This window comes from Podarcis gaigeae, assembly GCF_964106915.1.
Source record: "Podarcis gaigeae genome assembly, chromosome: 13".
Classification (NCBI taxonomy): domain Eukaryota; kingdom Metazoa; phylum Chordata; class Lepidosauria; order Squamata; family Lacertidae; genus Podarcis; species Podarcis gaigeae.
This window is the reverse complement of record NC_139689.1, coordinates 19734606-19760893: the sequence shown is the minus strand read 5'-3', so window position 1 is coordinate 19760893 and position 26288 is coordinate 19734606. Positions and strand designations below refer to the sequence as shown.

At 48.0% G+C, this 26288-nt stretch overlaps 1 protein-coding gene across 2 annotated transcripts; it reads left to right on the top strand.

The window, feature by feature from the left end:
* The first annotated feature begins 1618 nt into the window (after window positions 1-1618).
* On the top strand, window positions 1619-24899 carry LOC310829417 (cytohesin-2). 2 transcript variants are annotated; one of them, XM_083707824.1, is made up of 12 exons: window positions 1619-2058; window positions 5961-6108; window positions 7737-7803; window positions 8642-8760; window positions 9004-9084; window positions 10054-10166; window positions 11158-11306; window positions 11650-11761; window positions 16300-16376; window positions 17125-17196; window positions 17830-17984; window positions 21205-24899. In XM_083707824.1, coding segments are annotated over exons 1-12 (1182 nt in total). In that variant the 5' UTR covers window positions 1619-2057; the 3' UTR covers window positions 21293-24899. The 2 variants fall into 2 exon arrangements, with proteins under 2 accessions (XP_083563950.1, XP_083563949.1); XM_083707823.1 differs by having other exon boundaries at window positions 1621-2121.
* The last annotated feature ends 1389 nt before the right edge of the window (window positions 24900-26288 follow it).

Below are 26288 nucleotides of genomic sequence, written 5' to 3'. Positions count from 1 at the left end.
GCAAGTTTTAAGAAAGAAACCAAGAAAGAGAGAAACCAAGTGTGTAAATGAAAGATATAGACATATGCAAGGGCTTGACCTTTAGATGTATAAACAGGAAAATGCCTAGATAGCTCTAGTGTGGAAACACCTGTATTTGCAGTTAGGGTGAGCTGTTACACCATACCAATGGGTGCTTTGCAAGTCTAGTCTGTATTGCTATATAAACTATGTGTGAACGAAGACTGAGGTTCTAGCCTCTGATAGTTTTCTTGATTGTTTGCTGTAACCTTTTCTACACATGTAAGAAATAAAACTTTGCTTCTTGGAGAATTTTCAGGTGTTACTTGTCATTGCTGGTGAGTAAAAGGGACTTGGCTGTACAATGGGCCTCAAGAGGAGTTTTCCCACATCACCAGCAACTGAGGATATTGACTTCGTGCCCATGATGCAGTGGGCTGTGTGGTCCACAAAAGCTCATGCCTAAATATGCGTGTTAGTCTTTAAGGTACAGCACGACTTTTTGTATTTTTAATATTCATAAAGAGGCCTGCTTTACCCAACTGAATTACTAGGTAAGGCTGCTGGGGGTCTATGGCAACCGCCTAGGCCCCTCTTAGCAACAGCGTGTTCCCTTTCTAGTCCGCTCCGTTGGCCATGCGTCAGGCAGAGCCTTCTCTCACTCTCTTATTGGCTTCTTTGCACATCACTCGCCATGACTGACAATAAAGCAACGAGGGCGGGACACCAAGGGTCTCTTTTGGAGTGCATAGACTTGTGGCTTATAGACTCTCAAACGGATATCGGATTTCCGGGTTTAAAACTGGAATAATATTCTTCCTACCCTCGGGCAGAAGCGAGAGCTGCCAAGAGGAAACAAAGGGAGAAATCGAGGATTCTAACATACTTGAGACTGGGCGTGTCCTCCCACGGGGGGAAAATGTCGTGCTCTTCTTCTTTTTTTAACCCTGATCGTTGGCAGGGTGGATGTGGGTAGGGATTTTACATAAAGCCGCAGCACTGCTGCATGGAAGTCAGTGGGGCGTCGTTGCAGTTATGCAACCGAGAACTGGATTCTGGCAGGAAGGCTTAAGGGGGAATTCGACGACCAAGTGTTTTGTATGGGGAATTTGGGGCTGCAAATCCAAACCACCCCGATCTATAACCATAGCTGTCAACTTTCCCTTTTTTTGCGGCGAATTCCCTTATTCCAGCGCCGTTTCCCGCTGCTATCCCGGATTGTTAGATATCCCATAGACTGTCCCCGGGACAGGTGAGGCTGCTGATCCCTTATTTTCGAGGCTGCTGATCCCTTATTTTCAAATCTGAAAGTTGACAGCTATGCCTATAACTTATAATATGAACAATAGGCTACATTGCAGGGCTGTCGTAAACCTCTCCCCGCCCCACGCGGCCACCTATACATAATCAAACCAACCAGCCATGTGGAAATGGGCTGGACTTGCGCCGCTGCCAGTGTGGATTTTGTGTTTCAAAACGTTTAAAAGCTACACACGCGTTATCTTTATCGCGTGAAATAAGGGCTGAGATATAAAGGGCACGACGGACTTCTCTCTCCGGCGCTGCCTTTTGTTTGGCTGTCCTACTGCATAATCCATGGTCCACGAAAAGGCTCGCGTTCTTCGTGGTTTCCCACGGATGGAAACAGCGTGGAAAGGAACCAGGAAGCACCCTCTCAGCCATCGTGAGTTATCACTCTGCTTTTTAGGTAAGCGTATAGGGTGGGACAGCTGAAAGTCTATAGCGTCGACTGCATATCCACAGAAGGATATCGGGCGGGCTGTTAGGAGAAGTCCCAGATTTCATTGAATAGCTCCCCTGTCAATATCACCAGGGAGGTGCCTATTGGTTGAAATGGGCGTGCATCCCAATTCTGAGAAAAAGCACGCCACGTCTATTGGTTCCCTCTCCGAGCTGTCAAGTGGCGTTCCGCGGGGTCTCTCTTTTCCTATTGGCTACGCCCTTCGCACGGGGCGGAACGTTCCTTTCAGTGCAGGACCAGGCTGCTGCGGGAGGAAGGCGCAGCCGTTGGGAGCCCCGAAGAGAGACACGGAGAAAGTGAGGAGCTCTCATTTCTCCCCTTTAGGGGCATTCTGGCCACCATGGAGGACGGCATCTATGGTAGGGACCCCTGAGACCCGGCCACGGGGAAGCTTAAAGAAGGGCGAGGCAGGCGGAAGGGAGTATTGTGAGACCGTCCAGTAACTACAATGGGAAAAGCGGGTAGGCGGGCCGAGCCATTCTGAGCGAGAAGACTAGGGGGCGGGGCCGATCCCTTACAAAGAGGGGTGGGGCTGGGCTGAACCATACCAGTGACAGGGGGAGATGTGCGAGTGGGCCATCTAATTTTATTTAAGGGGGAGACATGAAAATTGTATGGATCTGGTGACGTGAGCCATACCCGATGTACAGCATTCGATTGTCAGGGCGGAGGTGTCTTTTTTTAAGGCTGTACCATTCTAGTGGCGGGGGGGGGGATTGGGATGTACCATTGCCGTGAGCAGCTGGGAGTACCTATTACAATGTAAGGAGGGGGCGTGTGGGTCGTACCAATTGGCTGAGTGGGGGGGTGGCGTTAACCGGCAGAGCCATTTCAGTTGGCGGAGGGGGGAAGACTAAAAAATAAAGTTACAATAATTTAAATAATGGTCTGTACCATTTCTCTCTTTGGGAGGAGGGGTGTCTGTGTCCCGGAGCTAAACATTCTGCGGGGGTGGAGGAATATTTGGAAAATGAGTCAGAGAGGATCTTATCTCTTGGAGGGGCTGCCTTTTATTTGCAGTGCACAGGAAGGTCAAGCATCATTATTACCAAGAACAATAAATTGATTATTATTTTATTTTATTTTATTTTGAAGTTGCTTTGTGAGCCCAGTGCTGGATGAAAGCTCAGTGTGAGCACAATTAATTAATTATTAGTGCCGCCGATTAATTGCGCTCAGGAGTTTATATAAGTGCTTCAGAACTTGTGTCATCTCAGGTTCCCCTGCAAAGCATTTCTTCCCTCACCTCCAGCAGCTCCTGAGAGATAAGGAACATATCCTTTTCATTAAAATGAATTTAATTTAAAATTTGAAGCCCAGTTTGCAAACACAGAGGGAAAAAGTGGGGAAAGCTTAGTTTTACTGCATTTAAGAATAAGAACAACCCAATCTCAAAAGGCTATCTGTGGCATACACACCGCTATTCTGCAAAAGCTGCTGTTCCAAGTGTATCTCCCTTGCTCTGAAGGTCCTCACCAAGGCCACATCCCCACTTTAAACAGTCATGGCTTCCCGCAAGGAATCTTGGGAAGTGTAGTTTGCTGGTGTGCTGGGAGTTGTTAGGAAGAAACTCTGGTCATTGTCACTCAGCAAGGGAAATATGGAGATCCCTGGACAACTCTCAGCAACCCTCAACAAACTACACTTCCCAGGGTTGTTTGTGGGAAGCCATGGCTGTTTAAAGTAGCACCACGTTGCTTTACATGTGTGGGGTGACTGTGACCCAAGTTAAGTGAGGCTACTCAGGAGAGCCATCTCCTTGGTAATGGTGCCCTGGTTGTGGGGTAGCCTCTACAGAGAAGCCCGCCTGACACCTTCCTTATGGTTTCTTCAGAACTAGATGAGGGACTTTTTATCCTCCCAGGCTTTTTAAACCTGCGGTCTTCCTTTATCCCACTGCTTTCATGGTGTGTCGTGCCTCAGCTTTGCTTTTAGGTCTTTCTCTCCTGGAAAGGTTTACGCTGCAGCTGTTTTTTATGATAGTTTCATCTTTATATTTTTGAGATACCCAGAGAACTACGTTATTGAGCAGCCAATATAATTAAGATAAATAAGTAAATGTTGCAAAGGAAGCCATCTTGGAGGAAGCCGCTCATAATAATAATGTTAATAGTAATAGTAATAATAATAATAATATCTTTATTGTCATTGCCCCCTCTCGGGGACAACGAAATTACTTGGCTGCTCCATCCACCCAGGTAGGGCACTCCACTCAAAATCAGAACAACAATAAAAACACTAATTAAAACAATACAGTATAATACAGCAAGGAAGATTAGATGACTTTCAAAGTCCAGGTTTCCCATTCAGGGCCGAGATTGCTGTTCTTGAGACGGCTCGTTCTTGTCTTCATCGTCCTGTATCTCCGTCCCGACGGCAGGAGCTCGAAGAGACAGTGACCAGGATGTGATGGATCTTTTACTATGTCCAGTGCCTTCCTATGGCACCTTGTGGCATAAATCTGCTCTAAGGTGGAGAGTGGGCAGCCAACAATGCTCTCTGCTGCCTTAACAACTCTGCACAACCCCATCCTGTCCTGGGTAGTACAGCTTCCGTACCACACACATGCAAAGCTTATTTATTTATTTAATATCCTATCTTCCCGTCAAGGGGCTTGAGGCAGCCTACCTCGTTCTCTTTCACATGCACCTATTTTCACCTTTGTAGGCACGTTAGGCTGAGAGATAGTAAGTGGCCCAAAGTCACCCAGGGAGTGACCTAGATCTCTTAGTCCTAGTGTGGCGTGTTAACCGCAACACCATGCTGTCTCATCTGAGGACAGGTAATTTTGCGACATCTGGGTATTGGGAGGGTTTGGATGATCCAGTCACACCCAACTGCGAGACCGAGAAGAGTTACTAACTTCTTTCCCTGGTTACCCCTAGAGGCTGATTAGAAAGGAGACAGGCCCAGAGGGGTGAATCATGCACTGGCCACCCCCTTTTGTGGTTTGATACTTTAGACCTACAGGCAGCAACAGGCCTTGCAACTATCTTGTGTGCAACTATCTATCCTCATATTGAAGACTGGAGGCTGAGGGAGATTCACAGGTCTGTCTCTTGATTGCTACACCACATTATAAAACTGGAAGCACCATCACCCTCCACATCCAGATGTTTGCAGCCACTAACTCAGATCACACTTCGCTCCTCAGTCCTCACTGAATAGGGATCGTTATTAATGTGATGGGGGTGGTAATAAGTTAATTGAATGTGTGTTCTCCAGTGTACAAACTTTGTCCAATCCAGATTATTAAATCCATGCATCTCTTCCTACTGAAGTAATCCCAAAGAATTTTACAGCCAAAGTAAAAATACAATGATAAAATTGCATCAACGCTATTTTAAAAAGATGTACAGTAACAGTAAAATATATCATTGGTGCTGTCCGCTGCCTGGTGCTGAAACAATAACAAGGTTGGCTGCAGGCAGGTTTCCCTGGGGAGAGCATTTCATAAATGGGGGACCGCTGCAGAAAAGGCCCATTTTCTTGTCACCATACTATAAACCTCCCCTGGAAGTGGCATGCAAAGAAGGGTCTGGGCAGGTTCAAATAGGGAAACGCCATCCTTTGCCTGAGAATCCTATCTGGAAGGCTGCAGTCCTATCTGGAAGTTAACTTACCAGTGAACTCACTGCCACTTACGAGTAAGATTTATTTATGTGCTGCTTATATGTCAAAGGGGTTTCTGTAAGATAGGATTGTACAGTAGACATAGAAATGGAAATCCCACCCGCTTCAGCTTTCCCCATTCACTCTGCTTCAGGGGCAGTTCTTCCTTCTTCGCCAATCCCAGGAACCATCTAAAGTATTAGTTACCCCTAACCTGCCACATGGAACCCCCTTTCTATGCTTTTTCTATTTCTTTACCATGCTTATCTGCCTCCGACCCTATCCAGGCATTCTGACCCCTTCCACAATGAGGGATAGCGGTGGGGGGCAGGGAATACACTGACTCTGCACCCCATCGCCTTCTGCGAGTTGGAGAGAGCAGTGGGGAACCTTTCTCGACTGGCATAGGCTCCCTGCTTGATTTGTAACACTGGTCTTCCAGGGTGCAAAGCTGACTCCATGCCCATTGTATCCTCTGACTTGGTGCCCACCTCCATGCTGCAACTTCCATTGCCACCAGCAGAGTAGTGTGATCAAAATGGCTAGAATATTACCCTTCTTCCCATCTTCTCTCCCCCTGCCCCAGTGCCTCCAGACCTGACGCCAGAGGAGAGGCTAGAGTTGGACAACATCCGCCGGCGGAAGCAGGAGCTCCTGGTGGAAATCCAGCGGCTGCGAGATGAGCTCAGTGAAGCCATGAATGAGGTGGAGGGGCTGGAAGCCAATGAGGGAAGGTGAGGGATTCCCTCCTTGTACAGGTGGCAGCTTGCTGGTAGAGCATCTCACTTCGGTGCTAAAGGTCCCTTGCCCCCAGTGTCTCCAGATAGGGCTGGGAAAGACTCGCTGCCTGAAGCCCTGGAGAGCTGCTGCCAGTCAGTGTAGACAGTACTGAGCAAGATGGATCAATGGTCTGGCTGTATGAAGCAGTCTCCTGTGTACTTGGACATGGCCCTGCCTTGGCCACTGGTCAGAGATTCCTTAACAATATGTGTGGGGAACCTGCGGCACTCCAGATCCTACAGGACTACAACTTGCATCATCACTGACCATCGGCAACATTGACTGAAGCTGATGGGAGTTGGAGTGCAATAACATCTGGAGGGCTGCAGTATAGAGTGTGGCCGCTTGCAGAATGTTGTTTATATCCTGGTGCCAGGACAAGCCTTTCTGGCAGCAGCTAACCTCATTCCTGCAGTATCTGCATTCAAGCTCAGAATGTGCTAATCCCAATACCTCCTTGCCTGCCATTCTTTGACTGCCTGGGATTTTCTTGCAACATTTAATCCACTAATCAGTTAGATTACTCCATGTTGGAAAAAACAAACTGTCACCTGACCAAAAGGATGTCCCTTAGGAATCAGGCAGCATATATTTAAGTGTGTGTGAATACAAGAGGTTTTAAAAAACTGCAGATGGCAAGCAACCATCTTAAAAGAAAGCTTTCCTCCGCTCACACGTACATCTTTGCCTCAGAAATAATTGTTTCCCCCCATATGCAAATGTGATTGAAAGCTTAGTCAATTAATCAGCCCAAACTCAGGTGATTAATGGATTAAAATGACTTTGATTAGGTTGCAGCCCTAATTGAAACCAGGAGTGGAGAAGCCTCCAGGTGTGCAGAAATACATTTACTGAGCTCCACAAACATAAATGTATGTTTATATTATATTGAAAAGGGATTCCTATTAATTCAAAATACTAGCTTCAATAAATACTTGTTTGTGTAGCAGATTTCCTCTCTTCTTTTCCAACAGCTGCTAGAGACCATGGTAAACTATCAGAGAAATATCCCAGAAAACCTTGGGCTACAGTGCCCTTTGTATGCAAGGTACATGATGGGGAAAATGTAGCTCCTTGTAGAGTGCCCCATAGAACCTCATGCTGACCATGCTGTGAACACATCCTGATTCCTCTCATGTCAATGCCAGCTTCAAGTTAGAACTTCCCTGCTTAATGAGTAACATAGGGTAAACAAATGAGTTCTCTGGTTCCATTTTGCTGTTTACAAGGGCTTGCGAACTGCCAGGCAGACAGTGTTGGAAACCAGGTCCTGGCCGTAATGGATCTTTGGTTGGCTGTGGCACATGGCTGTTCTTACCACTTATTTCAATTTTCCAAAGAATGTTCAGTGTCTGCTACTGTGCCTGTCACCTCTGATAATCCATCGTTCAGAGCCAGGTTGGCCGCTTAGGGGTAAGCATGTGATTCAGTCCTTCTGAGGCTGGCAGTACCATTTTTGGAGTGCAGGTGGGAAGTAGCATGTACATTTCCCCAGAGTTTCCATTTGCTTCTAGAGGTTTGCAGCCCCTTTGTTCTTTCAAGGGCCAAAGGACTGATGGGTGCGCTTCCTTGTCTTGTACAGTAAAACGCTTCAGAGAAACCGGAAGATGGGGATGGGCCGCAAGAAATTCAACATGGATCCCAAAAAAGTAGGTGGCTGGGGTGTGGGTGTGTGCATGCAGTGACTGTTTCTGGTACCAAATATATGTAGCACCTTCAGCCATCCACCTGGAACAGGCGGAACACAGTTCCCCTCCACACACACCCTGTGGTGTGTGGAGAATGCTGTGGTGATAGTTATTGTTCTCATGCACCAGTTGGATTCTGACATTGATCAGGCATTACAGTTGGCAGGTGGGTGGGTGGGGGCTAAACTCTCAGGAACTGCATGATAAGTGAGGGCAGGGCTAGAGTCACAAGTGGGATGGAATCCCTTCTCTTCCCCCCTCCCCCCGCCACCACCTCTGCTATCTTTCTGTCGCTGCCTCCCTTTCTTTCCCCCTCTCCTGTCCTTTCCTCCCTCCTCAGTGGATTGACAGGAAATGGACACTTGACAGAGGTCAGAACTGACTGATTTTGAAATTAGGCCAAGGGGTGCAGGTTGTCTGCTTCTGTTCTGGGGTTTGTGGCATAGGAAACGTGTGGCCCTTTGTATGTTGCTGAACTACAGCTCCCATCATCCCTGGCCATTGGCCATGCTTGCAGGGACTGATGGGAGCTGGAGTCCAACAGCATCTGGAAGGCCAACAGTTCCCACCCCTGTCAAAAGGTAGCGGAAACTTCTTTTCTTTTTGCTGGACAGGAGAATTGTGAATCCTGAGTTCTCTGCAATTGCCTCAGAATTGCAATTTAGTGGGTTAGGGAGCCAGTCCTCCCAAGTACTCTCTGGGAAGTATCTCTATGACTTAAATGTTTTGTTAGGTTGGGGGCATGCTTGAGCTCTGGGTCCTACAGTTCTCAGCTTCTCTGTTTTTTGTTTTTTTGCAGGGAATCCAGTTCCTGGTGGAAAATGAACTGCTGCGCTCCACCCCCGAGGACATTGCCCGCTTCCTCTACAAAGGGGAAGGACTCAACAAGACGGCCATTGGCGACTACCTGGGCGAGCGGTGAGAAGGATTGGGGAATGTGGGAGGAATAGCCTCACAGAAGTGAGCATTTATAACCCACCATGGTGGTGGAGCTTTGGAGTCTCCAGGACCTGGGAAAGGATCATAGGGATGGGATGACAAGTAGCTTCGCCTAGCAGAGGGAGTGTAGTCAGCAGGAGAGAGACAAGGGTGTGGGCCTTGCTGAGTGAGGTGGGTTCAAAGGGGAGGTCTTAACTGTAGCTCTCTCCACTTTTTATTCAGGGAGGAGTTTAATATCGCAGTACTCCACGCCTTTGTCGATTTGCATGAATTTACTGACCTCAACCTTGTGCAGGCACTCAGGTGAGTCTGGGAATCCTCAGCCCTCCTCTAGAATAGAAAGCCCTGGCCTGCTGGAATAGGTCTCCCAGTCTTTTAGCTGCAGGTTCTCGCCTTCTCCCTTCCTGTGCTGGGTGGGAGAGAGGCGGGAATGGCACCAGCAAAGTGGCGTTTTCCTCAGCCAGTGATGGGCACTCTTGGCTCTTTTCCTCTGCCTCAAAAATCCATCCCAGTCTTGAAGTGTAACGGTTGCCTTCCCACAGGCACACCACATGCCACAAGCAAAGAAGACATGGTGGGGTCCTTGTATGCTCAGGCTTTGTACACAACATACATTTAAAGCACATGACTTCCCTCAAGAATGCTTGGGGACTGTAGCTTACCCCTCACAGATCTACGATTCCAGGCACCCTTAACAAACTACAGTTCCCAGCATTCCTTGAGGGAGAGAGAGAAACCTCCTGTGCAGTCACATGTCCTTCCCATTCTCCTTGAGCACAGCTTTTTTATACCCAATACACAGAATTCTGTTAGCTGCATGTGTATATTTCTTGTGTAAATGTGACTTTATCGGGCCCCTTCATTGGAAAGCTGCTTCTCCACAGGAAAGCAGCAAATGAAAGGCACCATAAGGAGGCTTTCAGGCATTTCTTTTCAACAACAATGTTTTCCTCCACACACATACAAAAATCAGAGTAATGGAGCTAGAAAGGGGTTAGAAAGTCATCAGTTACAACACTGTCCTGGAGGTCTGTTCTGTTATATTTGCATTAACTTGCATGACCAAAATTACGAAATATTACATACAGAGAATAAGTATAGGCACAGTGTTTACGGAGTAGGCATAAAAGCATAGAATTGTAGAGTTGGAAGGGTCGTCTAGTCCGACCTCCTGCAATGCAGGAATCTTTTTTGCCTGACATGGGGCTCAAACCCACAACCTTTAAATCATTCTTTTCTCTGTTCATCGTCTTCCCTCTAAAACCAATCTAGGCAATTCCTGTGGAGTTTCCGACTGCCAGGAGAAGCCCAGAAAATTGACCGTATGATGGAGGCCTTTGCCCAGCGGTATTGCCTGTGCAACCCGGGGGTCTTTCAGTCCACAGGTACTGGGTTCTCTGGAAAAGGGAATGCGACTCTTATCTGGTGCTGGGAATTGTGGGGCTCCTGTGTTCTCCGGGATGGAAAATAAATTCAGTTCTGTCAATCACATTCAGGCAATCCTATCTTGGTTTAATAAGACAAGAGAGGAACGAGCCTCCTTCACCTACCTGCCTGCTGCTGCAGCTCCTCTCTTTGCAAAAGCTGGGAAACAAATCAAACCAAATCCAAACAAAGAAAACTCTGGCTGAAGGCGGAAGTAGAACCATCCGCAATTGCACTGCCTCCTCTGTATTTTGTAGGATCAGCACAGAAATGAGTCAGAAAACTGTTAGAGCTGCAGAGCAATCAGCTTTAATTGACACCCCTCACAAATATTTCATAGAATTAAAGCTTTTATTACTGCAGAGAGTCTTGGCAGACTACTTAAAAGATTTTTCTGCCTGTGGTAGCAATTGTAACAAGATGTTCTAGATGCTGCACAGTTTTTAATTCTTATTGCTTCCTTTATTTCGTATTGTATTTTATCATCTTCTATTTTGCTCAGATTGAAGAAATGCAGTATACAAGAAATGAAGGAAGCCACAAACATACAATTAAAAATCTGCACAAATAGTTGTTTGTGCTGTTTTAATTACATACGCTTCAGGTTACAGACTCTGCTAACCCAGAAATAGTGCTTCAGGTTAAGAATTTTGCTTTGGGATGAGAACAAAAATTGTGTGGCGGCAGCAGGAGGCCCCATTAGCTAAAGTGGTTCTTCAGGTTAAGAACAGTTTCAGGTTAAGAACGGACCTCCGGAATGAATTAAGTACTTAACCCGAGGTACCACTGTATATTTTGCCGCTTCAACCTAAATGAGCAGGGCTTTGGCGGGGGAGCAAGGTAGCCTGGCTGCTAGCACCCCCCCCCCCCAGCAGAATTAGCTGCACAAGATGGACGTGCCAAGGCAGGTACTGAGTTCTTTTCCTCTGTTCCTTCCCCTCCCTGCCGCAGATACCTGCTACGTCCTCTCCTTCGCAGTGATCATGCTCAACACCAGCCTCCATAATCCCAACGTCCGCGACAAGCCCACCGTTGAGAGGTTCATCACCATGAACCGCGGCATCAACGACGGAGGGGACCTGCCTGAGGAGCTGCTGCGGGTGAGAGGCCTGCCAGAGGGGAAGGGGAGGCCTGGGGGGGGGGTTCAGTGGGCCTGCTGCTTTGTTCTTTGGGTGTTTTTCTGGGAGAGGGGGAGGCTGTCGTAGTCGTCTTCACCGCTCAGGAATCCTCCGCCGGCTTGTGAGAAGCTTTGACCTCCTTGATTTTTTTAAAAATGCCCTTCGTCGTGAGCACTTTTTCTACCTGGTGTTTTGTCTTCTCTGCTGTATCTTTCGTGGTCTCAGTGCTGTGCTGAAAACACACAAACACACACCCCTTTTCTCTCTGCCTTGGGAAGGGCTGTAACCTGCCTGTAACTCCTCCCCTTCCTCCCCACCCCCCCAGAATCTGTACGACAGCATCCGCAACGAGCCCTTCAAGATCCCCGAGGACGATGGGAACGACCTGACCCACACGTTCTTTAACCCTGACCGCGAGGGCTGGCTCCTCAAGCTGGGTGAGAGGTGGCCCCCACCCCCACCCCATTTCCCTTTAAATACTGTGGTCTCTTTCCTCCCCCCTTCCGTTCCCCGCTGCCCTTCCCCTTGCCCTCCCCCTACCACCACCGCTACCCGCTCCCCCCGCGATCTTTGCACGTCTCTGCGCTCTCCTCTCTTCCCCCCCACCCGCCTGTTGTGTCATTTAAAGCATGACCTCTCTCTTCATCAGATCAAAGGGATCCTCCTGAAATCCACCCCAATAGCCCTTCCCCCACCCACCAGCAAATACATCATGACCCGTTTGGACCCACTGCTCATCGGATTGCAAGGATCGGGCAGAAACCGGGATCCTCCCTCCTCTTCCCTTCCCCCTCCCCAGCTCCTCATTGAGGTGGATCTCCTCTGAAGGATGATGAGAGGGGTCTGCTGGGATTTCGGAATCCCTCTAAAAGTAGGGAGAAGTCAGCTACTGAAATGTCTCTTAAACCTCCTCTCTGGCCTCTTAATATTTCGCCAGTGGCTGCGGATAAGTTTTCAAGCCAACCTGAAGCATTTGAAAGTGGCCTTCTCAAACAAAACAAAAAAAACCACCACCACCACTATAGGATTTACAGAATGCTGAAGCCTAAATCTGATCCCATATTCAGTGTCTGACGTTCATCAGCTCCTTAATCATAATAAGTTCCCAGAATCGAGTTAGGGGTTACTAGTGAAATTCCCACCGGAATAACTTCTGCCAGAAAACAATCACAGTCCCAGTACACATTGTTTGCTGGATCTGTTGCCTCGGGTAGCTTCCCAAGTACTGAGCTGTCTGTGGGTGAGGTGCTCCCAAAATGGTGATGCCATTGCAGAGCTTGAATTGTAGAACATGGGTGTCGCTGTCCAAGCAGCACTGTAATAGATGCGCAGCCACAAATGGGCAAGGATTTTGTTTCAGAGCAGCAGATGGGTCAGAAACGGGGTTCTTTATCTAAGGGGGGGAAAGGAACTTGCGCCATATCCTCACACCAGAAACTAGTAACTCGGATGGAAGACTCCAAGGCCAGGGCCTTATACGGCCCGGTGAGGGTGCAGTTGGTCCTTGAGATGATTTAAGTGTCCAGAATAGGCTGCATAATGTGACAGCTTTGTGGTGGCAAGGCATAGGAGGTGAGTTATTGGGTCCTGACTTGTGGGAGCCCTTATTCAAGACCTCCATCTGCTGTCCGCAGGGGGATTGGCGTGAGGGTGACCCTGCTCTTCTAAACTTAGAGCAGCTTCAGTGAGAGCAGACCTTCCACCTCAGCCACCTCCTGTTCAGCGTAGAGGGCAACATGGAAGCCAAGTTTCCTTACCACCACATCCTCCTTTCTGCCCTTGATGGGGGGGGGGCGGTGTCCCCAGTACAATACAGTTGCCCATTGGCTGCCCTTGGCTTAGAGGCCAGCCAATCAAGAGCAAAGAGGAGGAGTGTTAGGAGGCCGAATCAGCACGGCTTCAAGATGGAGGCATCTGAAGAAAGCAGTGTTATTTTTTGGAACCCCCTCGCTCCCCCCACAAAAGTGGGGCGCATAATGTACACACCTTTAAAAAAAAAAAAAGGAGGAGAAGGAAGTGGACTTGCAACCCTGATCCCTGGCCTGGCTAAGATGTCAAGTTCCACCACAGCTTTTCCACAGCTCCCTGCGGAGGCTGATGTTTTGGAAAACCATTCCTACAATCGCTAATGCCAACCTCATCTACACTTTTAGCAGTAGGGTTTCTTGTGACGTGCCAGAGTTTAGGGGTCTACGTTATTTAGCCAAGTGATGCCCATCACCTTACATCCACCCCAATAAAATTTTAAACCCTTCCTCCCTGTGCCTGCCCCTCCCACCCCACTCCTGATGCCCCCAAATGCCTGTGTCTGTGTCGGAGGATTTTTGATTTGACCATGTACTTCTACCTTATGTTGATGTAACTTGTTCTCCTTTCTCTCTTTCTCTCTCCTTCTCTTCCTCTCTCTCTCTCTCTCTTGCTCTCTCTCTCTCTTTCTCACCCCCATTCTCTCTATCCTGACTCCCCGGTCCCCACCTCTCTTTCTCCCCTCTTTCCCCACCACTGCTGCCCTGACCCCCCTCTCTCCTCCACCGTCCCACGGCGCGGACTACATTTGTTCCACTGTCTGAATTCTGCCCCCCAACCCAGGAGGTAGGTGAGAAGAGGGGGGCATGTTTGCTTTGCCGCCGAGAGCTGGTTTGCCTGGTGCTCTTTGGAGGGGAGGGGGGGTTGGAAATGAATTGTGCTGGGTGCTCAGGGACAGATTCAGTGGGCTAGGAATGGAAGACTAAATCTGGAACTTGGGTTCCTTTGTTGACTGGAAGGGGTACACATCTTCATGCATTCATCTTCAGCCGGTCGATCAGGAGGACCCACAAATGGGTCACACCATGACCTATAGCGGGTTTCAGTAGTAGCATCCTGACAGAGAGAAAATCAGAGAGAGGGTGACCAGATGCAATGGAGGACAGGTATACCATACCTTTTAATACGGTGTTTCTCAAACTTGGGTCCCCGGCTGTTGATGGACTACAACGCCCATCATCCCTGGCTACTGGTCCTGCTAGCTAGGGATGATGGAAGTTGTAGTCCAACAACAGCCGGGGACTTAAGTTTGAGAAACACCGTTAGCTGAGGATCTTAGGTAATAAATTGGAAATAAAGCTGCCAATATCATTAAAGCCTTCATATAAATCTGTGCTTCGACTGCCCTTGGAAGGCTGGGTGGAATTCAAGTCGCTGCACCTCAGAAAGTATATTATGGTGCTGAGAAAGGGCAGCTCTAATTTTCAAGAACTATTGTGCTCATGTCCTACCTGTGGAAACAGAATGCTAGGCTATCCCAAAGGCCCCGCTAGCCCAACATCCTGGCCTGATAACAGCAGAACTCTTGTTACGGACTTACTTATTGCAGAAGATGACTATGCGCAACCTGCAGGTACAGAAGCAAAATGTCCACAGCTGGGGAACAAAAGCAAGAGAAGGCTGTGGCTTTCAAGCCCCACTCAAGGGCTCCCCAGAGGCATGTGATTGGCCATGGTGGAAAAGCAGGATGTGGGGTCAGATGGGCTCCAGTAGCACTTTTCTGAGGGTCCCTAAGAGGGAAGGAATATCTGCAACTCATAGCCTAACCCGTGAAGGCATGGGAGAAAGCAAGGGAAATTGAGAAATCTCATACACACCCAGTTTTTCAGAAACAAATAGGGGTGGGGAAATGGGAGGGCAATTTGTCCAGGTTTTTTCCAGGCCTTCACATCCCTAGCTGAAATACCCTCTTCGTAACTGTAAAAAGCAAAGGAGCCCTCCCCACTCTTGCATCTGGTCACCCTAGAGAGAAGCAGGAAAGTGGGAGGTGTTTATTAAAAAGAAAAAGAAGAAAACAACAGAGAGTGGGTCTCATGTTAACAGGGGGTCCTGAATCTGAAAGACAGAGGACTACTATCTTAGTGGGTAAGGTGAGAGGAGCAGAATGAAGGGAAGTGTGTGTTTGTTTTAGATCGAAATGGGGAGCTTAAAAGGGGGGGGGGGTCCAGGATGAACTGAATTCTCCAAAATCAGTGTCCCCCAAGGGCTGAAACATTTGCCCACTGGCATATATGAGACACCTCCAGCTAGACGTGCAGACATGGGAGTGTATTCACCTTGCCTGAAGCCAGGAATGTCTGTTGGCTTTGTGGAAGCATCTGGGAGTAAGAATTTGGGGATAAGTCTGAGCTTTGTAGAAGTAGTTGGCCTTCAAGCCTGTAGCAACCGCTTGCCTTGCATGCTGAAACTGGTGGCGGTTCCCTGGAGGTCCATATCATCAGGAGTCCTTTTACTGAATATGTGAAGTGGCGTTTATTCAGGAAAACCTAGTTCATCAGCAAAATCAGCCTCCCATAGAGGTTGAAAACGCATTAGAAGCATCCTAAGCTGGCAAGTCCTCTTCCGGAGAACCTTGCCTAGAGGCAGAAATGCCTTTTTCAAATTGCAGCTCTGTTTTCTTTTTGAAGGGGGTGGGAGGGGTCACCACAAGGCTAGTCCTGCCCCCACCCCCAAGTTGCAGAGCAGCAGGACATAACTTGCTGGGAGGCTGCCTTAGAGGATGCTGAACGAGGCACAAGCCCTCCACTGGTCACTTTCATCTCAAAGTAGCCTGCTGGGATACCCAGTGCTTGCAAAGCAAAACCCACACAATAACGAAAGAGAGAATATATCCCACAGACTCCTATTCTACAGGAACTTCCTCCCACACTTGCAGTTGTGCTTTGTGGTTACTTTGAGTGTTTGCTGCCAGTTTTCTTCTTCCCGCCCTGGGGTACCATTTTCAGATTCCCCTTTGTCATTTGCCTCCGCTCGTCAGCTTTTTGTTTGTTTATTTTGTTTCCTTTTCTTTTCACACTTCTGCTGAATCTATTTCGTTGCGTCGGCTCTGTCCGTAAGCATGGCTTCCCGCCCCCCGAGGCTCCACGGGTGGGGAAGGGTTGAGTGGCGGAAAGAAAAGGCATCAATGCGAGCACAAATCCTTCCCCCCTCCCTCCTATTTTGCTTTCAGGAGGGCGAGTGAAGACGTGGAAGAGACGCTGGTTCATCTTGACTGACAACTGCCTCTATTACTTTGAATACACAACAGTTAGTACAGTTTCTCTCCCCGCCTGCTCCCATCCCATGCTCCCACCCTTAACCTGGCACCCAAGAGCCCCAGCCCAGGGCGGTATCTGCCGCCCAAGAGTCCCAAATGGCCAGGGTTGGGAGGAACAGAGACCGAGGGCACTGGAGTAAGCTGCCTTATACTGAATCAGACCTTGTGGTCCACCTAGTTCACTGTTGTCTACAGTGACTGGTAGGGGCACTCCAGGGTCTCAGATAGGGGACATTCCCAGCCCTGCCCTGGAGATAACCAGGGAATGAACCTGAGGCCTTCTGCCTGCAAAGCAGATAAATGCTCTGCAGCTGAACTTTTGGCCATTCCCAAACCCGGAGCACAGCAGCTCCTCCAGAATTCTTTGCTTGGGGCAGAGAGGGTAGGACGCAGGGAATAGTCCTGCAAGTTCAGCCCTGTCTGGGTCAGCAGAACCAGCAACAAACACACCACCCTTCACATCCCCGCCCCCCAAAAAAGCTTGGCCACAAATAAAAGAATGGGAGTGCCATCTGGCATGCCAAGACCAAGTGCTTCAGTGTTGAAGAAGGTGCCAGCCCTGCTTGTTTGCAGGAGTGGCAGAGGACTGAAGCTGGAGGAGCCCTGAGGTCTGAGCTGCACCCTCCCCCCAGTCTTCTTGGATCAGGCCCTTGTCCTCCTCTCCATTCCCTTCCCAGCTCAGGTTTCAGACACCTTCCATTTCAGCTCCATCTCTCTCTCTCTTTGATCCTCTGACAGGACAAGGAACCAAGAGGAATTATCCCTCTGGAGAACCTGAGCATTCGGGAAGTGGAAGACCCTCGGAAACCAGTGAGTTGGCACTGCCTTATGCTGTTTTTGCATCTTGGCTGTGGTTCTTTTATTGGATGCCCCATGAAAATCAGCATAACTACTGGGTTGCAGCATTGCAATTGTTATTCATTCCTCTTCTGTCATATTCCAAAAGATTCCTATAAATTTCATGCATTTAAGTTACATTAGGAATTATCCCAGGAACTGCACTAAGACATCGCCAAATACATTCCTAGAAATTCCCAACGCTCCTTTTATATGACACTCAAGTTATTTAAGAATCCTATGTGGTTTTCATTATTATTTTTCAACTCTCATTAATTTAACGATGTTACCAAATTGCTGCTTTAACTTTTCCTTTGTTTGGTGGGGGAGGAATTTCCATTCTGCCCTTCTGCTGTGACAGAAAATGGTGAAGAGCTCTTAATAGTAACAGCAGCAATTTTTGAAAACACAAAATGTTAATCCCATGATGTTTTCCTGCCCACTTGTTGGTTGCGAGATCCCGTGCGGTCAGCCTCCCCACCTGCCTTCTTCCTCCTGTGTCCTCTTTCTGAACCGCTGGAGAGGCACAGGGGGTGAGGCTGCTCACAGACACCTGCCATTCTCAGGGACTTATCTCCCTCTCTCCTCCCTTTTCTTTGTTATTAGAATTGCTTTGAGCTCTACATTCCCAACAACAAGGGCCAGCTTATCAAAGCCTGCAAGACGGAGGCAGACGGGCGTGTGGTCGAGGGGAACCACATGGTCTACCGCATTTCGGCGCCAACGCAGGAGGAGAAGGATGAATGGATCAAATCCATCAAGTGAGGATAAGGCACCATTCCATTGTGCGGGGGGGGGGTGTCCTGGGAATCCTACCCCCATCAACAGCATTTTCTTCCTGCATCTCTAGCCAAGGAATGGAGAACCTGTGGTCCTCTAGAGCAGTGTTTCCCAACCTTGTGCCTCCAGATGTTTTTGGCCTACAACTCCCATCATCCCTGACCACTGGTCTTGCTAGCTAGGGATGATGGGAGTTGTAGGCCAAAAACATCTGGAGGCACAAGGTTGGGAAACACTGCTCTAGAGGTTGCTGGACATGCAACTACCATCACTCCTGGTCATTGGCTGTGCTGGCTGGGGCTGATGAGAGCTGAGCATCCAGAGATACCTGGAGGGGGCCATAGGTTCTGCAACCCATCTTAAAACCTTAGATACCACACTCACTTCCAGAAAATTTTACACACCTCCTTCAGATTTCTAGACCTCACTTATCCTAGGGCATCTCTCTTTAGGCTCCCCAGGCTCATCCTTAACCTCAACCTGAAATATACCTTGATCTTTTAATTCAGCCTTTTGGGGAGCTGTTCCCCCGTTTTTTTCTCTTTTTTTACTATTTGTTTTTATTTCTTTATTTATTAGACTCATCTCTCGCCCTTCATAAGATCTCAGGGCGGTTCACAAGGTAAAAATATAAGGTAAAAGTACAAATAAATAGTTGAAACAAAAACAACCCAACAATACCCCCCCAAAAAAAATAAACACATTTAAAAGGCTATGTGGCGATCACACAGGGTCCCCGGATGTTTGACGGTCTATTGATCCCTGTGCCACCACTGTGATTTCCTCCTCGCTGCCACCAACCAGTTTCTCTCGGGTACACACGGAGTCCAGACAGTTGTTAACGTTAACAAATAATCAAGTTTATTTTATAAGCATGAACAAGTTTATGGTTTCAGTAAATTTTTCTTGTCAGTTTCTTAATCTTAGTTTCTTTACTGACCTATACTTTCCTAACAACTTCAAACTGATTATCCCAACTATCTATCTGACTCCGCCTAACAGTTCCTCTCACTCTCTCACATTAAAACTAGACCAATCCACAGACTTATCCTCCCTCTTCCTTCTCCAACTCCCAACTGACTTCCAAAAAAACTCCAACTCTAACTCCTCCCCTTGGGTTCCCACTGGCCAATCACTTCACACTCATTTAACCCTTTCCTTATGACCCACCTAGGAGGGCAAATGCCACAGGCTACAAATAGGATAAGTGAGGTCTAGAAATCTGAAGGAGGTATGTCAAATTTTCTGGAAGTGAGTGTGGTATCTAAGGTTTTAAGAAGGGTTGCAGAACCTATGGCCCCCCTCCAGGTATCTCCGGATGCTCAGCTCTCATCAGCCCCAGCCAGCACAGACAATGACCAGGAGTGCTGGTAGTTTTCGCCGTGTGCCTAAAGATATATAATGAAGGTGCCAGGTGAACCTCCCCGGTATTTATATGCTGCTGCAACCCACCTTAGATCAGGCTGCAACATAGGTCCTAAGACATTTGAATGTCTTCCTTGCCCAGTTTTTTTACTTTCCAGCTTTTTCAGGGCATATCTGGCATTGTGGACATGCTGGTTTACAAGATGCCTTTTCCCTAAGAAAGCCTGATGCTCAGGGGAGGCAAAGCTGCTGCAGATCTTACCTTCCCGGCAAGCGTAGGCAAGCTACCTTATACTGAACCAGACCATTGGTCTATCTAGCTCTGTACTGCCTGCACTGACTGGCAGCGGCTCTCCAGGGTTTCAGGCAGGGAGTCTCTCCCAACCCTATCTGGAGTTGCCAGGAATTGAACCCAACGCCTTCTGCATGCAAAGCAGAGCTTCTCCCCTGAGCTGCGGCCCTTCTGCAAGGATTCCTAGGAGTTGATGGGCAGGGAGGGAGAAGGCCATTGCAGGTGAGCAAGTTAGAACTGGTACATTTCGGGGAGACCCTGGGGCTACGAACCGAGAGCTTCTCCCAAGGCTGGCACATTCATTTAAATTTCCTTTGCTCATTTCCCCCCAGCCATTGAGTTCGGGAATCGGACAAAGCTTTTAAATGATGGTTAAACTATTTTTTTCTCAGATGAAAATGAAATTAAAAGCATCTCCCTCAGAAATCTGACCTGCAGCGGCATTGCAGGAAAACTTGGGGTTGATCAGATGAGAATTAAGTAGATTGTCAGTTAGAGAAAGGTTGTGTTAAGAGTGTAGCCGTGACACCTCCTTTCTTAAGAGGGTGGGTGGTGTAACAGCTGCGGTCAGAGTGTGATGCGGCTGCGGAGATTAGGTGTGATGCATTTGCTGTTTTGGAAATAGTGACCCAGATTGTGAGTCACCCATTCTAAACCTCACTTGGAAAACCCCCCAACTTCACAGGCTCCCTTTCTCATTACACTAAAGATTTCTCAAAATGTTCCTCTTTTGCTCTGACCACAACAAACATAATTTCACCCTCTCTCTTTTTTTCCTTCCCCCCACCCCAGCGTTCTACTCCTTTTAAGCAAATGTTTCTATACTATTACTACGTAACTTAGGTCAATCCCATGTTACTAGCTGCAGACCACTGACCTGGAGCAGATACAGTGACTCTCTGGCCCTCCAGAAGTTGCTGAACTACAGTTCCCATCAGCCACAGCAAGCAGGGCCAGTGGCCAGCGTTGATGGAGTTGCAATTTCAGCAACATCTAGAGAGTCAAAGGTTCATCAGGCCTAGCCTAGGAATCCTGGCTCTTCCTCTGTTGAATCACAGTCCTCTCCCAAGAAGGGAATAGACCAGAAGTCTTGCATCCTAGCTGTGGCAGGGACCATTCCTACCATCAGGAGCAGGTGCGCAATTTCCTGCTTCTCCCTGCTTTCCCCAAATGATACATGTCCGGCCTGTGTTCTGATTTCCACCCCCCACTTAAGTGTTTATCATGCTTACCTTGTCAAAGATCCATATGCTACTAATATTGTTCCTTATGGGCTGTATGGAATGCAAGCAAGGAGACAGACAGGTTGCTGGCAGCAAACCAAGGCTGGGGCAGTGCTCTGTTCTTCCTGACGGACCAGACTCCACCAATCCCAGCACTCCTTGATCCATCCAAAACACGGTGTGCTGTGCCACACCAGCTGGGACAGAGCAGAGTGCCATGCAATGCCAGAGGCTTTCCCCCCATGCACACACTCCCCCATGACCTGGCAACTCCCTGATTGGTGGCTGACCTGTCCCCATTCCTCCCTTTGCCCCTCCCAGGGCTGCTGTGAGCGTGGATCCGTTTTACGAGATGCTGGCCGCCCGCAAGAAGCGGATCTCGGTGAAGCAGAAGCAGGAGCAGGCATGAAGCGGGGGTCCTCCTGCCCCTCCTCCTCCTCCCTCCCTGCGCTCTACCTTCCTGCATCCCCTCTAGGACCTGCCAACAAACCCACCTGCGTTGAGCTCCATGAAACCAACCAGCCAACCCCTTGCCCCCTTATCCTTTGGATCGTTGGACCACCACGCAACTCTGCCAGCCTGATGGCATGCCAGCACACCCGACGCCCTCTGCCTGCCTTCCCCTAGTTCACATCTCCAGAGCTTCCACTTGGCCTTCTGGGATTTGCCTACGGGGGCATGAACTTTGTCTGCGCCAGGGACTCTGCAAGAGTCTGAAGAGGGCCTTCCTGTTTTGGGGGGGGGGGGCAGCTTCTCCCTCTCTGAGCGGTTTCTTGTCTTAGGCCCCACAGCAGACTCCGGCAGATGCCTTTGAATCCCCCTTTGCAGCTTGACCCCACCTGGACTTAGAGGGCGACACGCTGGGACTACATTAAGGGAAGGTTTCCCACCTGATTGGACCTTCAGTCGATACCTGTTTATGCTTCCCCAATTTAGAGCCAGTCTACATGCTCAGAATAATAAGGAGATGGGAAAGCTCTCTCAGGACTGTACCACTTCAGAATGAGGGGGAAATTTCACGTTTCCCCTGGCCAACTGCACAAAAACAGCATCCTGCACACCTAAGCAAAGCATGTGCAAGAGTAAGCTAGTGTGTGTCTCTGATACGCTGGTTTTCTCTGTAGGGGGAAGTTTTTTTATTTTTGTTTTTACTGCAAGGGAATATTCGGCCCCCTGATTTCCCCCACCTGTATTCTAGTGCTGGTAGAGTCCTGGGAGAGCTGTTCCACACCCATTTCCCTGAAGGTGTAGGCCACCCCTTAGAGTCTCTTGCCAAGCCAGCTACACTGTGTCTCCCCGTTTTCCGGCTTTGAGCCTCTAGTAAGTACCAAGGGCTGTACTGCTACACCCCGTTAAGTTGGCATTTGCGAAAGGAAGTGAACATAACTGACAGCCACGAGGGGGAAGCAGAGAGCCAGACAGACCAATGCGCACACTGACACAATTTCAAACACTAGCCAGTTCCTCTACAGCAGGAATAGCCAGCACATTTGTGTGACTTGACAGCTCTTGATTCTTCACAGCCAGGGGACAGGGTTGGAAGAAACCTTCAGTCCCTCTTTACTGCCGTCACTGCCATTTCCAAGAAACTGAGCTGCTACTCACAAACCTTTGCAGAAGCAACTGGACCATTGTCTGAGAAATCAGTTCTGCTTTTCCCCGCTCCAAAGTCCTTCTCTTTTCAAAGACTTTGATGCTCAAAGACTACCATCAAGAAATCTGGGGCTTCCCTGTCCCAAATGTCTCCATACCTTTGAAAGAGGAATCTGATAGGGAACTTTGACTTCAGACCAGCAATCTCTGTAAGAAGGCATCTCCTGTGCTGAGACGACACAACACGGTGGAAGTGGTTGATGCCAAAGTTCTGCCTCGAATGAACTGAAATTTGAAGCAACACCCTCTTCTCTTTCTCTCTCCTTCCCCCCATCCCATCCCTACCTAAACGGTTTACTTCGAGGTTAGGACTCCTGTCTAAAACCAAAAGGCTCTTCCATAACGCAAAACAGATGAGCATTCCCTGAATACACTTTGACCTCTCGTGGCTGAAAAATCGGGATGGTTCAGTGTTGGATATTCCCCACCTTCCCCAATACCTGCCACAGGAAGTCAAACCCAAATAAGTGGTTGGTGAGGTCAGAAGCCAGGATGTGATGTTTCCATATAAATTAACCCGGAGTAAAAGAGAGTGACCTTTTGAATGTGCTGAAGATCTAGCTTCTACAGCTTCTAACCAGATAAAGCTCTAAATTATTGGGTGGAACTTTGTACCTCCACGTCCCACAACTCTCTAACTAGAAATCTCGTCTTCCACCACTTAACTTGCCTCAGGCAAACCCTTGGGTATGGCAGTTGGGGTCCTGCAGGACTTATTACGGTCCTGAGGTGTGATTGCTAGAGCCACGTGAAGCGCTTTTCAACAAAAGTTTATAAACTCCTTTGCGAAGACCTGGTGAGATTTGTTGCAAAGTGCTTGTAAGCCTACAAAGGTCTTCGACTGCAACAGGACTGTGGCCTTGTCTTTTTCTGCTGTGAGCATTTTAAACTTTCCATTACCCGCAAGCCAGGGACGAAGTGCATTTTTTTAGGACAGCGGCCATTTTAAATCCTTGAAACCTAGGTAGATCTGGTTTGAGGCATCCTAGATTTAAAAGGGATGTAGTTTGGTCTCAGTCACGGTGAGATCCATTCCTTCCATATGGAAGAAAGGCAAAAAGATTCGAGGCAGGACAAAGAAAAGAAAACGGTTTGGTATTAATTTTCAGTTAATATTGGTGTGTGAGAGGGAAAGCTATTCCATTTGGGTGTTACTGACCTGGTAAGGGCCAAGTTTAATTAGAACTTATAGATATTATGTGTCATTGACTGTCTGAATCGGGTCACTTGATATTAAAGATGGCAAACCAGCCGTCTTTATTCTCTCAATTCAACTTTTCCAAATTTATGGGAAGCATATATTTACAATTAGTCTGCTGAACAGGCCATTCCCCTTGTGCAATTAAATTATTTCATTGCTCCCAAAGCACCTGGAAATTTTGATCCTAGCAGCTGTCATCAGTCACCCACTCTTCCCCGAAATCCTAGAAGCCTGTATTCTATACTACTAGAACCCAGTTCTAGGAAATTCCAAGTTTACAGCCCTTTTCCTGTTAGATCTCACTGCCTTGCCATAGTCCCCTTTTAGTTCTGAGAAAAACTCCTGACTTTACATGTGCCCGCATTGAACAGGCACATTTTTCTAAATGCAAATATCAGCTACTCTGGAGTGGGGTGCTGATAATCATCAGGATTGCAGCAGGCAGGGAGGGGGAGTTTGACACATCACCTGGCAAAAAATTGTGCCTCCCAAGCTGCTGTTTGCATTCGGATGGCAGCTCCCGTTGCACATTTTAATGACTGCAGCAAGAAAAGGAAAATATTCCATTTCTCCTCCTGCCCTACTGCGATCTTAATAATTATTCGCCACAATCACCATGGCTGTTTGCATTTTTTAAAGAGTGCATATTAATTATAAAGGTGCATTTAATGTCACTGATAGTTTGGCTCTGAGTCCCAGTTTTTCCCTCTGGCCATTTGTAGCTAGTTTTTTCTCCAGCATCATTTGCAGAAGGCTTCTCTCTCTTCCTCACCTTCATCCCGCCTCCAAATCATCTCATTTTTTGACTTTTACAAGAAGCTATTCACATGGTAGCTCTGGCAACGCCCAGAATTGGTGCAATTGAAAGATGAGGACTAGTTCTACAGCAATATCAATGGTAAAATTTTACTCTTACCACCCCTCCCATGGCAAACCTCTCATTGTGGATTTGTATACCTGTGTTGCTGGAGTGGGGGCAATATAGCAGCCCCCACCTGTTCCAGAACAAGAAAGAAAGAAAAGTGGGCATTTTTTCTTGTTTTTAAATCCATTTCCTTTTATTATTATGATGTCTCTTTTTTAAAAAAGAAAAAAATGTTAATTATTATTTAAATTTTAATGTATGCATCGTTGGATGATATGTAAACACTGCAGACTTGTCTATGTGTTGCAGGAGTCTTTATTATTAGTATTAATTGAACCTGAAAGAGCCAAGATGGAGCAATTGCACACAGTTGGGGGGAAACTGAATCATTTTTCCCAATCTGAGGAACAGTGAGTGCAGCTAAATGTGGGCTGGACTGGAGGACATGTGGCCCCACAAGATATCATTGGGTTTCACCTCTCGTCAGCCTCTGCCAGCATTGCCAATGGTCTAGAGACGATGGGGGTTGGAAGTCCAGCAACATCATGGTTTACCACCCTTGAATCAAAGCTTGAGAGAACAAGCTCTTCCTTTGGGATCTAACTGAGAAAGTAAGCTGGTTTTGGGGGCCCAGCAAATGTACAGCCTCACCCCCTCTCTGGCATAGTGATGGGTGAGCTCCACTCTCTTCCCCCATTCAAAAAACAACGGGGAATACAGTGGTACCTCGGGTTACATATGCTTCAGGTTACAGACTCTGCTAACCCAGAAATAGTGCTTCGGGTTAAGAACTTTGCTTCAGGATGAGAACAGAAATCGTCCTCTGGCGGCGTAGCAGCAGCAGGAGACCCCATTAGCTAAAGTGGTGCTTCAGGTTAAGAACAGTTTCAGGTTAAGAACGGACCTCTGGAACGAATTAAGTACTTAACCCAGGGTACCACTGTAGCTCATCTTATTTCCAAATCCAAATTTGGGGTGAGTCTCCTATGTATCAACCCAGTCCTCTTCACCACACCCATCCACTGATCTCTTCCCTCCATCCTCTCTTATGAAGACTGGTGCTTCGAAGTACTCCAGTAGCAACAAACAGGGAGAAAGGAAAATCTCTCCTACCTCCCTGCTGTGAAGCAGCCTCTGAGAAACAGCCATTCCAGGGTTTACTTTCAGCCAGGTGTTGGCCCTCTGCATAGCAACGCATCAGGCAAAAGGATGGGGGACTTTCACAGAGCACAAGTTCTGTGCAATATGGTTCAAGGGTGTGGCCCATGAGTGGGGACACGGATTCCTCTCTGGATCAGATTGAACTTTCTCCAGCTCAGTTGAAAATCTGAGCCAGAGAAGAACCATGTGTACTGCTCACTTTGTATTTGAGCTGAGCCTTTTGGGTCCAGGCAAAAGGGAAAATGTCAGATAATATCTAGATAATATCTAGGGTGGGCATCAACTACAGCTCCTGAGACCAGCCTGCTGTGGAGATGCGGAAGCAAGATACCTCCATTCTCCCCACCCCCTGCCCTGCTTCCTGGAGCCAGACTAGATCTCTCTATTGGCCTCGGGGTCACTAATGCATCCTTCCTGAGGCTATTAATACTTTGCTGCTCTGCTGACCTTGCATGTCCATCCCACAGCTGAGGGGCCAGATCTGGCCTGAGCCACTGCTAATGAGATCAAGAACAAGTGAATGAC